Raw genomic sequence first — 17499 nt, forward strand, 5'->3', positions numbered from 1 at the left:
GTGACTCCCTGCCTGCTCTCTGGTTTAGATAGGGAATCACAAAAATGTTTGGTCTCCCCATAACCCACCTACTCTCAGAACCCGCACTTATGTCTTGTGGTGGTCCTTTAGATTTTGTATAATGTTTTATATTAATGTTTGTGGTCAGAGGTTCACTGAAGTGAATGTGTCTATGTACATAGATAATTTTCAAGGAACAATTTCCTAACTTTATATGTAATCCCCCACTCCCACCCCCCTCTGGCATGACTGAATGTGTGGTCCGACACTAGGATCCAGAGGGGAGAAACAAGGAACCGTTGCTTAGCAACAGGTTTGGATGAGCGGAGCACAACAGAACCTGTGTGGTGACAGCCAGGAGCCCGACGAAGGGGAAGAGATCCCGGGATCTCCTGGTAATCTGCGGAGCTGGTCCCATAGCCTGCTGCCAAGAGGGCCAAAGTACATTATGACAGAGAGAATATGAGAGAAATAAGACAGAATAGACAGCAGGGGGTATATTAAACAGCACCTTTTGCAACTCACCGATATTCGGCGAGTTTGACAGCTAATTTTAAAATGGCAATGTGGTTAAAGCTTTAAACAAGAGATGTTTGGGCTCGGTTTTCTGAAAACCGAACCCACCCGAACTTAGGGGATCCGAGTAGGCTCACGAGCCGGCTCAGTACTTTCGCATATCCTCGGATCTGAATCGAGGCAAAACTTCATTGCTGCGTTGTCGGATCTCGCGGGTGTTAGATTCCATAAGTACCTCCCTCCCCAAGAGATCCAGCGCCATTGTTCACAAAGAAACAGGGGTAGCAGTGTTCTTGTCACTCTCCATTCTCCAGTGACATTGCTCACACAAAAACAGGGGTAGCAGTGTTCTTGTCACTCTCCATTCTCCAGTGACATTGCTCATACAGAAACAGGAGGGATAGCAGTGTTCTTGTCACTCTCCAGTCTCCAGTGACATTTCTCACACAGAAACAGGGGTAGCAGTGTTCTTATCACTCTCCATTCTCCAGTGACATTGCTCAGTGTCATTGCTCACACAGAAACAGGGGTAGCAGTGTTCTTGTCACTCTCCATTCTCCAGTGACATTGCTCATACAGAAACATGAGGGATAGCAGTGTTCTTGTCACTCTCCAGTCTCCAGTGACATTGCTCAAACAGAAACAGGAGGGATAGCAGTGTTCTTGTCACTCTCCAGTTCTCCAGTGCCATTGCTCAGTGTCATTGCTCATACAGAAATAGGAGGGGTAGCAGTCACTTGACAAAAATTGACTGGAAATGACTGGAAATTAATGTTATTGAGGTTAATAATAATGTAGGAACAAAAAAAGAGCCAAATTATCTGATTTTAGCAAAAAATATAATAGGGATTTTAGAAAAAAATAGGTACCCAAAACCAAAACACGTGAGGGTGGTTTTGCCAAAAACAAAACACGAAGTTAATTCAGATCCAAAACCAAAACACGGGGGTCAGTGAACATCTCAACTTTAAACACATTGCCGTTTTAAATTTAGCTGTCAAACTCGCAGAATATCGGTGAGTTGCAAAAAGCGCAGTTTAATACATTTACCCCCCAGAAGACAGTTTGAGACAGGTAAAAGCGACACTGACAGAGGAGTGTAGTATGACAGATTTGAGGGCGAAATTACCTCACAATATAACTGTATAATAGAGCTCAGTGAAGGGGTAATATACTGAATTACATCAGAACATAACTAACTGTATATCACAGAGGTGAGCTCAGTGAAGGGGTAATATACTGAATTACATCAGAATATAATTGTATAACACAGAAGTGAGATCAGTGAAGGATGGTATGCTGAATTACATCAGAACATAACTGTATAACACAGAGGTGAACTCAGTCAGGGGGCAATATGTCTGACTGAGATACGATGTCAATAAAAAATACATTGTTTAAAACATAATTATTACAGAAAGCTAATTAACTACAACATTCTACAGTCCACATTCAGTACATGAAATTAACACACACTGTGGGGTAAATGTATCAAGCTGAGAGTTTTCCGGCGGGTTTGAAAAGTGGAGATGTTGCCTATAGCAACCAATCAGATTCTAGCTATCATTTTGTAGAATGTACTAAATAAATGATAGCTAGAATCCGATTGGTTTTTCAAACCCGCCGGAAAACTCTCAGCTTGATACATTTACCCCTGTATGTTGTATAATTCTGATAATTATTGTAAACATATATTAGGAGATTGTAATTTATTTAATATAATTAACATTAATAAGTAAATAAGCACCAGAACTGTGCAGACTAGCAAAGTAACCAAAGAAGAAAGCCCCACATAAAGAAGCCAATATACAAAAAAAAAAGAGAAACTCTATGAAGAGGAGAGTGCTGCTGGGAGGAGAGAAGCAGCATTGTGTTTATTGAAGGGGCTGAGAGCTACACTTGAGAAAGTGTCAGAGCCCATTAGCTGAAGCTAATCTAGAGAAAAAGTGTAAGGTCCCAAGTAAATGGAGAAGTCACCATTGTAGAGGAGGGGGTGAGTTGCGGCTGAGAACGCACCAGGGGACAGTGCCAGAGCCAAGTGAGTAATGACACCCCTGAAGAGGAGAGATGAGTGAAACATTGCTGAGAAAGAATAGATGTGCGCTGAGGCACTAGTTTAACTGTGACTGTTCTATTAACATATATGTTAACTGTGATAGTGGAGGTGTAAGACAAAGTATATTCTGTAACTGTAACTATCTAAATCAGCTAAGAACTGTACAGGAGGAGAAAGGGAGAGGTATATATTTGCTTTACTATTGCAACCCAAGTATTGTACTGGAGTGGAGAAGGAGTGTAAATAAAGAGTTTATATTTTGCAATATAGAGATGGTCTGGCGCCCAGCTTACTGTGAAACCTATTGCACTGCACCACCACGCAACGACACCTGTGTCCACATTTAACAGACATTGCTGTAGAACCCGCATGTGCAGGGACCCTCTGGTCACTTATGCCCAGACCGATATAGAGCTAGCCAGGGCAGGTGAGGAGGTGTAGTACCCATCTATGCACCCCAGGACCACACACAGTGGCAGGGGTTTACATATACTAATATTTCTAGCCACTGAAAATGTTAAAGTGTTTATTATAAGGTACAGTACATAGTAGGTTGGAAAGTGTGAGACAAAAACATATAGGAAATACAAAACATCTGCTCCGCAGTGCAAAAACAGTTTGGAGTCTATGTATGAGTTTCCATAGGGTTGCAGAGCAGGGTGTCAGCATTTGTGGATCAGCATAAATTTTCACTGGCGGAGGAAAGGAGTTATATGGTGTTAGGGCTTCCTTGCAATGTACTGAAACTATGTGAGATAAAAGAATGGAGAAGATACATTTTTAGAGGCGATCCTTTTTGTGTGGATGGGCTTAAACATTTCCACTCCACAAAATGAATGAATATTTCAACAGTTCAAAGCTGATTGTTTTCATGCCCCATCCTATATTTGTATTCACAAACACAAAATTGCTATGTCATATAGTCCTGATATCCCCTCATTCTAATGATTAATTCATATATAACATCCTTTTTATTGTCTGAGCTAAAGAATGTAGTATAATAGATATAAAAAAAATAATTGTAACCCAAATTCTAATCTTATTCTGGATCTGTTTATTTCAGGTAGTGATCAGACGGCGCCCTGTCCTGTATGTGGTGAATCTACTTATCCCTAGTGCATTCCTGATGCTGATTGACATTTTGAGTTTCTTCCTTCCACCACACAGCACTGACCGAGCATCCTTCAAAATGACTTTGCTCCTTGGGTACACTGTGTTCCTGCTTATTATGAATGACTTGCTGCCAAGTACAGCCAATGGAACACCTCTAATCGGTAAGACTCTTATTCGCATGGAGGTACAAATTGCCTTGGGTGCACAGAGATATCTGTCACTAATTGTTAATCATAGTAGACACAAATTCACGAATAACATTTTGCTATTGAAATGCATAAACTAGTGCTAGGAGTCACTGCAAGACCCAGCTTTCATTTGTTGTTCAGCCACTAAATCTATAACTGCATATTATGACTGGTCAAAGTGGTATCTGGCAATGAGATATATAGTAGTAAATTCCATTGGTGTGACATTAGGAAAAAACTGAGGCACAACACTGTCATTTAAACATATGCCTCTGTCACTGCCACCGCCTGGTTACATTGGTCATAAGAGAGTCCATTGCTAGACCCCTGCCTTACGCATTCTTTTTTTTTTTTTAAACTCTTTATTTTCGTTAACAACATGGGTTCCAGAACAGTACATGTAGAAAATACTGAATCATTTATAATGAGACGAATCAACTGATGTGGGAAAAAAAACAAAAAAAAACAAAAAAAACAATGTAACATCTAAAGTGATTCATATATTGATATTGAAACTCTTTGTAGTTGGAAATTACCATGGTGTTGTTCCCCCCCCCCCTTTTTTTTTATTTACTTTTCTGTTTTCCTTCCTTCAGAAGGAAAGGTGGGGGGAGGGGGAGAGAAGAAAAGAAAAAGAGGGGAGAGAAAGATTCAAAAGGAAAGAAGGTAGAAAAGAAAGAGGCTCAATGTGTTCCCGGGAGGGAATGCGACCGGCACACCGATCCCCCGGGGACCCACACACCTCTAAGGAGAGAATAAATAATATTTTGGGGATGATTAGCATCCACCCCGTGGGGTCCTTTAAGTACATTAATACGAGGGATAAACCCAACAAGAAAATGTAAGGACATATAAGACAAATAAATATAGGTGGTGCAGATTACTGAGCAGCAGGCATCGGAGACTGGTGGAAAGAGTACAATGGATCCCAAACCTTGTAAAAATGTAGGATTTTTTCATGGAGGAGACTTGTGATATATTCCATTGAGGCTATATACCAGACCCGAGAAATTATGTTTTGGAGGCCCGGGGGGCGAGGGGACTTGCAATGTTTAGCTATTTGCAAACGTGTCGCAGCACATGCATTTTGCACAAGCTTATTGCTGTATTTGTTGAGGGATTTGTTCGGAGAGCATAATAACATAACCATTGGATACGGGGACACCTCAATCTTCAATATTTTAGAAATATAATCGGAGACCTAAGACCATAAATTAGAAATGCTAGGACACGTCCACCATATGTGATAAAAAAGACCCCACGTCACCACAGGCCCTCCAACAAAGATCTGACATACCTGGATAGATTTTATGAAGTCTCGTGGGCACCAAGTACCATCTTGTGTAAACCTTGAATGTGTTCTCTCTAATCGATGTGTTGATGGAGATCTTGGAGATCCTAGTTCTGAGCTGGGACCATCCCTCCTGATCCATAGTTTTGCCAGTATCAAGTTTCCAAGCGATCTCAGACGATTAAATGAGGCCATTTTCTGGGTTCAAAAAAGCATGGTAGACCAGAGATATCAACCCTGGTGCTCTGATCTGGTCAATACAAATCCTCTCAAAGGGTGTGGGCTTACGTAACTTGGTTGACCTGCAATTGGTTTGTATAAAGCCTCTAATTTGAATGTAAGCAAAATACAATGACGAAGGGAGTCCCGCCTTCTCTCTCAGACCCGGGAAAGTCTGGGGAGCAAATTCCCCTAGTATGTGGATAAACTGAGTAATACCCGCTTTCTGCCCCGGTGATGCATATGACTTGGAGTTACCAGCCGGGAAATCTGGGTTATGCCAAAGCGGAGTGAGAGGGGAGGGAAACTAAGTTTCCATCTCTTATGTAATTTGTCCCAAATATCAAGTGTAAATTGTATGGTAGGGTGAGAGTAAACTGCGGCCGGCCTCTGACTACGGGGGAGCCAAGGTAATGAGTTCAGAGTGTGATCTGGTGTAAGTGCGTTCTCCAGGTCGACCCATCTCTTAATCCCCGGTGGTCGACTGCCAATAAATAATATGGCTGAGGTTGACCGCATGATGATATTGGTCAAAAAGCGGAAGCCCACATCCTCCCGATTGAGTGTGCTGGGCTAAACATGACCGTTTGAGCCTCAATTTTTTCCCCTGCCAAACGAATCTGCCACAAATTAGTTGGAGATTCGCTACAAACATCCCTGGGACTGGTATGGGTAATGTCTGAAACAAATATAAAACTCGGGATATAACATTCATCTTTATAACATTAATCCTATCAAACCAGGAGATAAAGAGCGAGTCCCATTTTGAAAGGTCTGTTTTTATGGAATCGAGAAGGAGGATATAGTTAGCGTGAAACAGCTGCCTGTATTCTTTCGTGATTTGGACCCCTAAATAGCGCAACGCTTTGGGCCGCCATTGAAATTTGAACGAAGACTCTAGTACGCTTATAACTGTGCTGGATGCTTGAAGCGAAAGGGCCTCCGATTTAGAGTTGTTTATTTTATAGTCCGAGAGGGAACCATACGCCTTAAGCTCCTCAAGTAAGTTTGGGAGCGAAATTAAGGGGTGGGAAAGTATCAGCAGGACGTCGTCAGCAAATAATGATATTTTAAAATAAAGGGGACCAATCCGAATCCCAGTGTATCAGGGTTTTGCCTGATGACAGCAGCCAGTGGCTCAATGCATAAGACATACAGTAAAGGTGACAGAGGGCACCCTTGTCTTGTGCCATTACCCAGGGAGAAAACGGGGGACAATAATCCGTTCGTCAAAACTGAGGAAGAGGGGCGGTGATATAAGGCCTGAATGGCCGACAAAAATGCCCCGTTCAGGCCATATTGGTTAAGGGTACGGAACATGAAGGGCCATGAGAGCCTATCGAATGCCTTTTCGGCATCTAAGGCCCGGACAACTGTTGGGATTTTATTCTGATTGACATGAGCGATAATATCTATGGTGCGTCTATTATTGTCCAAGGCCTGCCTAGAGGGGATAAAACCTACTTGGTCAGGAAACACCAGGGTTGACATGTAGGTATTTAAACGGTTTGCCAATACTTTAGCGAAAAGTTTTACATCTGCATTAAGTAATGAAATAGGGCAATAACTAGAACAACAGGTTGGATCTTTGTTTGGTATAGTAGAGCGGGTAGACTCATCATGGAATTTACCTCCCTGTAATTTGTTAAATAAGTGGGTCAAATGAGGTACAAGATCTTTAGAGAATGTTTTATAGTATAACATCATAAAGCCATCAGGGCCAGGGGCTTTAGAATTTTTTTGTGATTTCAAAGCAAGTGTGACTTCCTCATCAGTGATATCTTGGTTGAAGGTTGAGATCTGATAGGGGGCCATTGTAGGCAGTGAGCATTTGTCTAAATATAGTTTGATGGCCTGAGGGGAAGCTTCTGGAGTATTCTGATCTTTATGGAGATTATATAGGTTTTTAAAGTAGTTTTGAAAGGTGTCGTTAATGACCCTGGGATCATAGGATATTTTCCCTTTTTTATTTTTAATTGAGGTGATTGTTTGGGAAGCCTGTTTCGATCTTATTCTATTGGCCAGAAGTGTATCGGCCTTGTTTCCATTCTCAAAGAAGGATTCGTTAAGCCACCGGAGTTGAGGTTCGTTCCGCTCCGCATGAATCGATTGAATTTCCCCTCTGATCTTTTGTATCTGCTGCATTAATGAGTGGGTTAGATTGCTTATGTTGTATTTCTAAGTTTTTAAGTTGGGAAGATAAATGGTTAAGTGTCTCATTGCGCTCCTTTTTTCTACGGGAAGCAAGTTGGATAATGTTCCCCCGAATTACTGCTTTATGGGCCTCCCAGATTGTAGGAGTTGGGACCTCAGGATTTGAGTTAATATCAAAATATCTTGTTATAGCTTCAGCTATATGTTCTTTGAAATAAGGAAGTTTGAGAAGGGTCTCATTAAGCTTCCAAGATGTTCTGCCCCGGGAGTTCTGAAAGAGGTCGACCGAGAGGGAAAGTATGGAGTGATCAGACCAAGTGTTAGAAATTATATCAGCCTTCTTTATGTGTTGAAAAAGATTAGTGCATCCCATAAACATGTCTATTCGGGCATAAGATTGATGAGGAAACTAATAGAATGTATAGTTCCTGGATGTGGGATAAAGCGCTCGCCAAATTTCAAAGAGACCGACCTCAGTCATTTGTTTTTGCAGGTTTTTTGAGTGTGATGATAATGGAGAAGAGTGTCTAGATGCTGATCTGTCCATTGAGGGTGACATAACAGTGTTAAAGTCACTGTGACAGGATGGACCACCTATGCCACCCTGTCTGTTGTTGCTGGGAACCGGCTGGGCTTACTTTGCCACCGTTCCCTTTCATTATCCCAAATGCGCCCTCTTGTCGCAGTAGGAGGGGCTTACACGAGCTGCCACCACTGGACTCCTTACCGACATCCAGTATCTGGTTTCTTCTGGGTAAATGACGCTGCTAGCGTGTCTCGTTGCTGGTGTACCTGGGCTGGTAACTCCAGACCTCTTACTATGGATTCGGGTTGCTGTGAATGGATCCAGCTCTGGCCTATCACATTGACCAGGGCTGCTGGGTAGCAGGCAGAGCGGTGGTACTGGAAACGCTTGGATCCAAACTTCAGAGACACCCGGAGAATGGATTAAATTTAGGGTCTAATCTGTAGATCACAGGAATACAGCGATATTGAAGATGCTTCCAAGCAGGTCTTTGAAGCAAGATGGTTTATTTGCTCACACTGGTTTGAGGTACCAGTGATCAAGTCAGATTTTAAAATCAGAAGAACACTTACATGCTCACACAGCTCATCTTTTATACAGTTCAGAAATAGTCTATTTTTAGAATCAAGATGCAACCCTGCTTAGCAAAACATAAATTTACATGCATTGCAAAGCTAACGATATTTACATTTATCTGTGAAATTCTAGAAACACTGTGATGTCCTAAACCTGGATTTCAGATGCAGAGAATCCAGGAGCCAGTCTTAATTAAAAGTTCCTGCCTTCAATGTTGGACCTTCACACATCAAAAGATCTAATTAATATGTGGCCTTTCATCAGACCGTTCAGAATACATATTCACACAGAACAACAAAAACCAAAAACAAGCTACTTTCCCACATCACAATACACAAGAGGTTTTGTAAACAAAGGCTCATTGTATCAGATATATACATCAGAAATAGGCATATCCTATAGCAAGGTTAAACAAGAGACAAATTTCTTCCGCTGGTTTCAGAAATAACGATTTCCTACCTTACAATATACACAATATCAAAAAATAAGTGCACATGCAATTACATAAATAAGTGCCCTGCGCTATTTGCTTTAAATAAATTTTTACCAAAAGGTATTTAATAGTGATCCAGTCACAGTCACCCGCTAGAAGAAGCAGCCCCTTATGTGAGTGAAGTAATTCTGAAAATATATGTGAAAAAAAAAGTCGCCTGACCTGTGTTAGGAGCATAGATGTTGGCGAAGGTTATTTCAAGATGCCCAATCTTTCCCGTTAAGATGAGAAACCGTCCCCCGGGATCGTCCTTGATCTCTGACATAACAAAGGGGACAGAGTTACGGAGTAGGATGGCCACCCCATTTTTCTTTGTAGGATGAGAGGAGTAGTAAGCCAAGGAGTATCTTCTCGAGGACAAGGAGGGATGGCCGCCAGCCTTGAAATGGGTCTCCTGCAAAAAATGATATCACCTTTTAGTTTATGTATAGTGTGAAACAGCATAGAGCGTTTTTGTGGGGTATTCAACCCTTTTACATTGAGAGAAAGAGTTGTGAACGACATAGTTAGCGTGCAGGGGGCCAAAATAAATTAGGGAAAATAGGACCCTGCGAAAAAGGGGGGGGAACACCAGAGAAAAAAAGAAGAAAAGAAAAAGGGGAGAAAAGGGCACGGAAAAGAAAGGAAGAAATAAAGATGAGGAAAAGTGGTAAATATGAAATGAGGAAGGGTAAGGGCGTAGGCTCAAGCCTCACGGGCAGAGGGGAAGCCTACAGGATAAGTGCCTGAAGACCAAGACAAGAAGAGGTTTGGAGATATACACCTAATTGATGATATATACCAAGGCACAAAGTGTGGGAGTGCACTTACATTTTGTGACTCTAAAAAATAAGAACAAAAATGTATAATTCCCAATATAGGTGGGTGCGCGGCTAGGGGGGCAAAAGGAGAGTCCCCCGTCTGTTTTGCGAAAGACATTAATATAATTAAATATTGGTAAGACAAACAACCAGAAACAGCTGCATCTACGATGCAGTAGAAAAAATCAACATGAGTGAACATCAATAAACATTTGTAAACCATACGAGGGAGAAATAACAAGAAGAAAAAAAAAAGAAAAGAGCATAACATTGTATAGACAATGATAAAACTTAAGCATTCAAATCCTCTCTAGTAAAGAAGTCAGAGAACCAAAGCAAGGAGGTTGTTGTCCTGTAGGGTTTTGTGGGTCCCCTCCATTGGTCCGATCAGAGCAAGAAAGGTTAAGCCTATGGATCAAGTCTTTCCCTTCGCTTGGTGTGCGAATCAATTCTTGGTGGCCTTCCACTTCAATTATCAGGCGAAAAGGAAATCCCCAGCCATACTTATAGCCATTTTCTCTGAGGGTACATATCACATCCCTAAGGTCGCACCGTTTAGAAATCGTTGATGGGGCGAGGTCTTGGAACACTTGTATGCGACAACCATCATCCTTATATGTCCAGTGACCAACTTTGTACTTTGCATTGGGGAGTTCCCTTGGCGTTCCCAAAGGCAATACAATATAATTGCAAATTAGGCGAAATCTGGGCTCTCAGGCGGTGTATTGCCAGGCTGCAGGAAGCTATTGGGTTGTTGCTAAACAACATTAAGGTCTGTATGGTCCACTAGCCCCCAGAGATCACCTGTATTTTCCACTAGCCACCAGAGAATAGGCTGTATAGGCTATATACTATAAACTAGCCTCCCAGAAGATTGGTTCTGTATTGTCAACTTGCCAGTAGGCTGTATGTTACATTATGATGACTACAGAATGGGCACTGTATTATATACTAGCTACCGTATAATGGGTTTTATATTGTCTATATTGTTAAATGGAGTCTATATTGTCTGCTGCCACCAGAGAATGGAATCTGATTGCATATTAGACACCAGTGAATGTGGCTTCCATTGTCCTCTATTCACCATAGAATGAGGTCTGTGTTGTCATCTAGCCACCACAGAATGGGGCCTGTATTATCCACTAGCCAATAGAGAATGGTTTCTATAAAACTGGTTTCTGATTGTATGCTAACCATTAGAATGAGCTCTATATTATAAACAAGCCACCATTGAATGGTCTTTGAAGGAAGTCTGTAGTGAACATTAACCACATGAAAGCAGGGTCTGTATTGTATAAAAGTCTCCAGAATAGGGTCTCTTCTTAGTCAATGTGTAGTGTGTTGCTAGATATTGTGCTGGTACAATGTTTGTGGGGGCACCTCTGAGTATAACCTGTAAATGGTAATGGAAATCCAGTTTACCACAATATCTTAGATTCTTTATTCAAAGAATCCCTGAAAAACAGATCTGAAGTAAAGGGACAAATATATTTTATATTGATCTCACTTGTGACAACATGCATATAAATACATACAATAGTGCAGGAAAATATACATGTCTTCAACATAATCAAAGCTATATTAACAACATCATAAATATCATGATATACAGCCATATCAAATACAATGGAAAACATATACATTCCTAAACCACACGGGACACATGATAGACCACAGCTCTCGTCTCAAATCATAACCCAAAAGTGTAAAGGTTTGTAGCACTCACAATACCACATAGTAATTTATACAAGAATAGGAAGATCTCTAGCCACAGTTCGGAGTTCAAACCAAGCTGTGTTTTGGAGACATTCTCATATTCTAAGTTTGGTAGCAACGGGGAGTGTATTAATATAGCTTTCCCACATGTCAACTTTTCAACTTGATTTTTTTTTATCAATAAGTGTCTCAACAAGATCCATTCTAAATATAAAGTTAGGCTTTTCTTTGAACAAGGAATGTAAGACTTACGCGCAGCAGCACTGATGGCTAATAATAAACGTCTGCCTCCCTTTGACATCTTATGGTTAGCTGGAAGAATTCCCAGTATGGCCCACTCAGGCGTTAATAGAACATAGTTTAGCAAAGACTTTTCCGCATAACATTTTACTTGAAGCCAAAATGGGCGGATCAGGGGGCATCCCCATATACAATTAAATATATCTGCATCAATAGAATGACAGTTGCTAGATTGCAAGAGACCCATTCTAAAGCGCTTCTGGGGGGGCCAAGTATGTACTGTGATAAATATTTAAGAACATCTCAGTATATGTATTAGCTGATATCAATTTACATGACTTGAACAAAGTATTAAGCAATATTTTTGTGGTAAGATCAGGGAAATGTACCAGCCACTGCAATATACCTGCATGTGTGGTAGAGTAATCTATCACATCCCTCATCATTCCATAATAAATAATGATAGCCTTGCACTTAGGAGTAGGCAAAAAAAGTATAGGGTCTAGGGGGTTGTCCCAATCTACATCTGCAAGCATTCGAAGGAATATCATTTAATAAATATACTCAAGAATTTTTTATTGGGATTGACGTGTTATTCCCTCTTTTTTTCAGCTCCTTAAAATATCCCTATATCATTAACAATACGTTTGTTCCTACAGGGCAGAGGTATTTTATAAAAGAATAATACAAATATTGGAAATTTCTCTAATTATAAGGAACAATAGATCATTGAAAGGGAGGTGTTATCAAGAAAAGAAAAACACAAAATCCCCCAGCACACTGCGGTCAGCCAATAAAAACCCTAATTATAAATGCCTCCTATTTGTAAATAAAATTCAGATGTTTTAGTTACACATATTTGCAAATATATGAGAAGTCATCTGTCATGTTCTGGTGCTGCTTATAGGATGGCCCCAACCTTAAACAGTTAGAGTACCATATTGGGTCATATAATTATGTGTTTTTACATCAATACCCAGGAGATACCCTGAAGCGTCCAAAAGCAGGCACCTACAAAGACCAGCACTCCTTGAAAGCTACTGATTTCGTACAGGCTTTTCAGGTAATAACACCCAATCTGGGTATTCACACTGTTTAGGGCTAGCAGCATCCTATTACAAGAAGTGCTGTGAAGTGGTGGATGGTTTGTATACAGTATTTACAAAGGTGTGTAACTAACACTTCTGCATTTTATTTAGAAATAGTATAGAAGGCAGTTTTAACTAGTCTTGTTTAGCCATTGACGGCAATGTGCTTGGGGATTTTGTGTTTCTTTTTATGATACAAAGAGGCAAAATGTACTTTAAGAGGCAGATCTATTATACACTTTAGCTTTATTATGTGAACATGCACTTATGCTTATACTCATCAGACACCCACATACATGTTGACATATACAAATGAACATAAAACACAGATTACTATGGAAATCGAGAGCACTACAACTTGTAATGATATAAACACTATATGGACAAAAGTATTCAGACACTTGACCGTTTCACCAACAGGGACTGTAATGACATTGTACTCAAATACATATACTTTAATTTGGAGTCGGTCCCTCTTTTGCAGCGATAACAGCTTCCACTCTTCTTGGAAGGCTTTCCACAAGATGTTGGAGTATTTCTGTGGGAACTTGTGCCCATTCAACTGGAACTGGAATGGAGATTGTGAGCAGGCCTTCTCATCCAACATCTGTGCCTGACCTTATAAATGCTCTGTAGAACATTTATAAATTAATGGAGTTTTTGTGCTTACATTAATGTCAGTGGAAGTTCGGAACTCTTTAGCTATGGAATTAGCAAAACGTTGGTGATTTTTACACACCATGCGCCTTAGCAGTCGTTGACCCCACTCTGTGATTTTACATGGTCCTCCGCTTTGTGGCTGAGCTGCTGTTGTTCCTAAACCCCTCCACTTTCTAATAATATCACTTACAGTTGAGCGTGGAATATCCAGCAGGGATGAAATTTTATGAACTATCTTATTGCAAAGGTGGCATCCTATCCCAGTGCCACGCTTGAAGTCACTGAGCTTTTAAGAATGACCCATTTTGTATCACAAATGTTTGCAAATGGAAACTGCATGGCTAGGTAGTTGATTTTATACACCTCTGGCAACAGGTCTGATTGAAACACCTTAATTCAATAACTAACATATAGTGTATGATGGGTGGAATTACAAATTTATGAGCCAAAAAATATCAATGGAACAGTCAATCTACAAACACTATATTTCAGGCCCAATAAATAATTTGGAGTAAAAGAGGGACAAGGGATTTGAATGCAGAAGATAGTCAGTTGAAATGTCTTATTTCAGTCATCGCTATCCATTGATACTAGTATGGTGAAGTAATGGCCCATCCAACTGAATATGACACGCTTAGACAAAGCAGTAGTAAAGCTCCATCAATGCTTTGCTATACGTCTTTCTTTTCCTATATTGCATGACTTTCCACAATGTTTGATGATCATTGGCCCAGAATTATCCAGAACCTATGTGGGTGTGATCAATGGCACATGGCAATATTTGATTGACAAAACTAGTATGGCAGTCAATAACTTTACATGTATAGTATATACATTTACATTACTATTTTATATGTTTCAACCATCAATGTCTTAAAAAGACTATTTGTATATAGACTTATCTATCATCTAACTGTCATTGTATCACAGATGGGTTACATACACATCTAATATCATCATATGCTTATATGCAACATCTTTCTTTTCCAGGTATTTACTTCTCAGTGTGCCTTGCTTTGCTTGTACTCAGTTTATTGGAGACGGTAATAATAACTCATGTGCTGCATCGTGGAGGTCTACAGAGTGGTTCTATGCCTTGCTGGGTCAGACGGTTTGTCCTGGGTTTTCTAGCTCAGCTGATATGTTACCAAGACCCAAATATCAATGCTGATAGCTCGTCCTCCAATAACCATGTCCTGTCCTCCCCCAATGAAAGTGATGCACCGAGACAGCCACCACCTAGTCCCTGCCATGAAAATGTCAGTAATAAAGGTAATGGGATTAAAACATATATATTGAGCAAAATGTTTGTGTAGAAACAGGCCGTAAACTGCAAGAAAACAGCCAAAACACAAACAGTTCTATGAAAACTATTTATACACAAGTCACCAGAGATGAAGTATTAATGTAGCAAGCTCTAAAGCAAAGTATTATAGGCCAGAGGCACTCTATACCTTCATGACCAGGCAATGTTTAAAAGATCAACCCCCCCCCCCCCCCCCAACTCCATCATAATAAATACGGTCCTGCTACCCTCCCCATGGTGCATGGCTACAGTGAGAAGCAATGCTTGGGTAATATTGTTATTATTCCATAGCATCAGAGGGTCTTTCTTTAGCTGTAGTGCAAAGTCAATGCTAGGCTGATCAGGTTAGAGTGCCCCCTTCCAGTATTTAGACCACAAGGAGACAAAATAATTAATGTGATCACAACATTGCTGGACTCATTTCAATGTGTCCTACAGGGTATAATGACAACAACATGCTGAATACTTTTGGCCCGATTCATTAAGGCAGGGAAAATAAATTGTTATTTTTTAAAACGCACGTAAATTGGGCATACGCATATCTATATTCCACTAGGGGCAGATCTGAAGATAAGTCTGTTGTTGAATATGGGTCTAGGTGCGCTCTGCTCTGACAGATAATACACTGCAGGATACGAGCAATACATATGTGGATTATAAAGTCCTAAATGAACACACAACAAAAAAAAGTGTTGTTTTTTTGTTTTATAAAATACATGTATTAGGATGTGATGTTATGACGGTACATAAAATGCATTTTTACAGTTGCTTCTGATTGCAAACACATGTTGTAGCATGCATACATGACTGTCACCACTAGTAATCAGCACTTACACCAGACATGACCTCGATCTTGTCATGCCCTTACTGTACATTGACTACGTACATATGTCCAGTCCCCTCCCCGTTCTGCCCATGGAATTATAAGCTATAGTAAGGGTCCTTTGTGCTTAAAGATGAATTGGATGAGTTGGATGTTGCTGTGTTCACTAGCGTATGGTCCGGTTCTGAGCGATTTTTCACAAATTACGGCAAGTATCGGCATTCACATTCCTTAATGAATCAGGCCTGTATTATTTTATGGGAAACACTTAAAAACTTGTTGAATTGAAAGATGTGTTGATGCACATTTGAAATTCATGACATCCTATTGAATTTATTTCTTTGATTACAATTTTTTTTTATTTTTTAATGTTTTGTCATTAATGACTATATATTACTAATAAGTGCATTGGTTTTTTTTCTGTGCATTCTTTTGTGATTTTATATTCCACATATGTATTGGACATATTCTTCATATCATCAACGGACGTATATTTAGATCCACTCCTTGTTGAATACAGACATACCTCTGATGTATGTCCAATTTTTAAAAATGCACAATATGTTCCTTTTGCATGCCTTCATGAATCAGGCCCTACTTGTTTTGCCTCAACCAGCCCCAATGTTAAATAACATGGATTGGTTTCCACTACAACAAGCGTCTTCTTCCCCTGCAATAAGGAAAAACGATGGTCTCTCTGTTATAGTGTAAACCAGCCCAGGCTGTCTAATATAGGGGTTGGTTGAAAGGTTTTTGATGTGGCACGGTTCACTTTTTTCAAATTATTTATTTCACATGGTGCACTGTCTATCTCTTCTTTCTGTACTCATATAGCACAAGGAGTTCTTTCCGATTGTCCTGGAGCTAGTACCTCCAGAGGCTTTGTGTCCAGGTGCAGAGAGGCAGCTGGCTCTTATCAGCCAAAACTTACGTATGGTGAAAGAAATGTTGGAGAGCAGGCACCAACTGCGGGCACAGGAGGAAGAGTGGGTGCACGTTGGCTATGTCTTGGACTCACTGCTGTATCGTTTGTACCTGATCTTCATTGGATCATATGCTATAATCATCATCAGTGTGTGGTGTGTCTGGTATAACATGTAAACAAATCAGTATGTTCTGAGAAATGTGCACATAGCTTGTTAGTAAGTGAATAGACATAGAAGCAGAATAAGGTACATTACATGCACATGGCTACACAGACATAATCATATTAGCGGTTTGGATCAAACACATCTTACAGTGGAGACCTCCATATTGTGGGCTGAACCAGTATGCTAGGTACCAGTTTAAGGCACTGCATGACTAATATTTATAAGATGAGGTATTAGTTCCCCGACAATTAATAGGCTATATTCTCATAAATACTAATTCAGACCACAATATGGCTGCCTCCACTGTAAACGACAGATCCACTTTAAGGAAAATCTTGTGCAGTTATGGCTTTATATGTTCATGTCCAACTAAGTGCTGGGGTATTTTCTTTCTAGAAGAAATGCACTTTTCAGAACTAGGCAAATTCCACTTATAATTCATATCTGCAATACATTTATTATAAAAGTTTCACAGTTCATTGCTATATATTCATTACAATTATATTTATTGTTCTTGTATAGAAGGCATTACTTTCTCTCAATATCTTCATTTGCTCTATTTATAAGCTCCAGGGATAAATAACTAATGGTAGCCACAAACAACTCTCTAATGTCCCTATATCTTGCATGGGTACATGATACA

General features: G+C 40.1%; 1 protein-coding gene across 1 annotated transcript in view; it reads left to right on the top strand.

Moving 5' to 3' along the window:
• Positions 1–16866, top strand: part of LOC142143187 (5-hydroxytryptamine receptor 3A-like) — a 29659-nt gene extending 12793 nt beyond the window's left edge. Inside the window, exons 7-9 of the mRNA XM_075200896.1 lie at positions 3636–3846; positions 14627–14895; positions 16600–16866. Coding sequence (XP_075056997.1) covers positions 3636–3846; positions 14627–14895; positions 16600–16866 — 747 coding nt within the window. The remainder of the gene's footprint in view (positions 1–3635; positions 3847–14626; positions 14896–16599) is intronic.
• The last annotated feature ends 633 nt before the right edge of the window (positions 16867–17499 follow it).

The sequence above is a fragment of the Mixophyes fleayi genome, chromosome 3 (assembly GCF_038048845.1).
Source record: "Mixophyes fleayi isolate aMixFle1 chromosome 3, aMixFle1.hap1, whole genome shotgun sequence".
Taxonomy (NCBI): Eukaryota; Metazoa; Chordata; class Amphibia; order Anura; family Limnodynastidae; genus Mixophyes; species Mixophyes fleayi.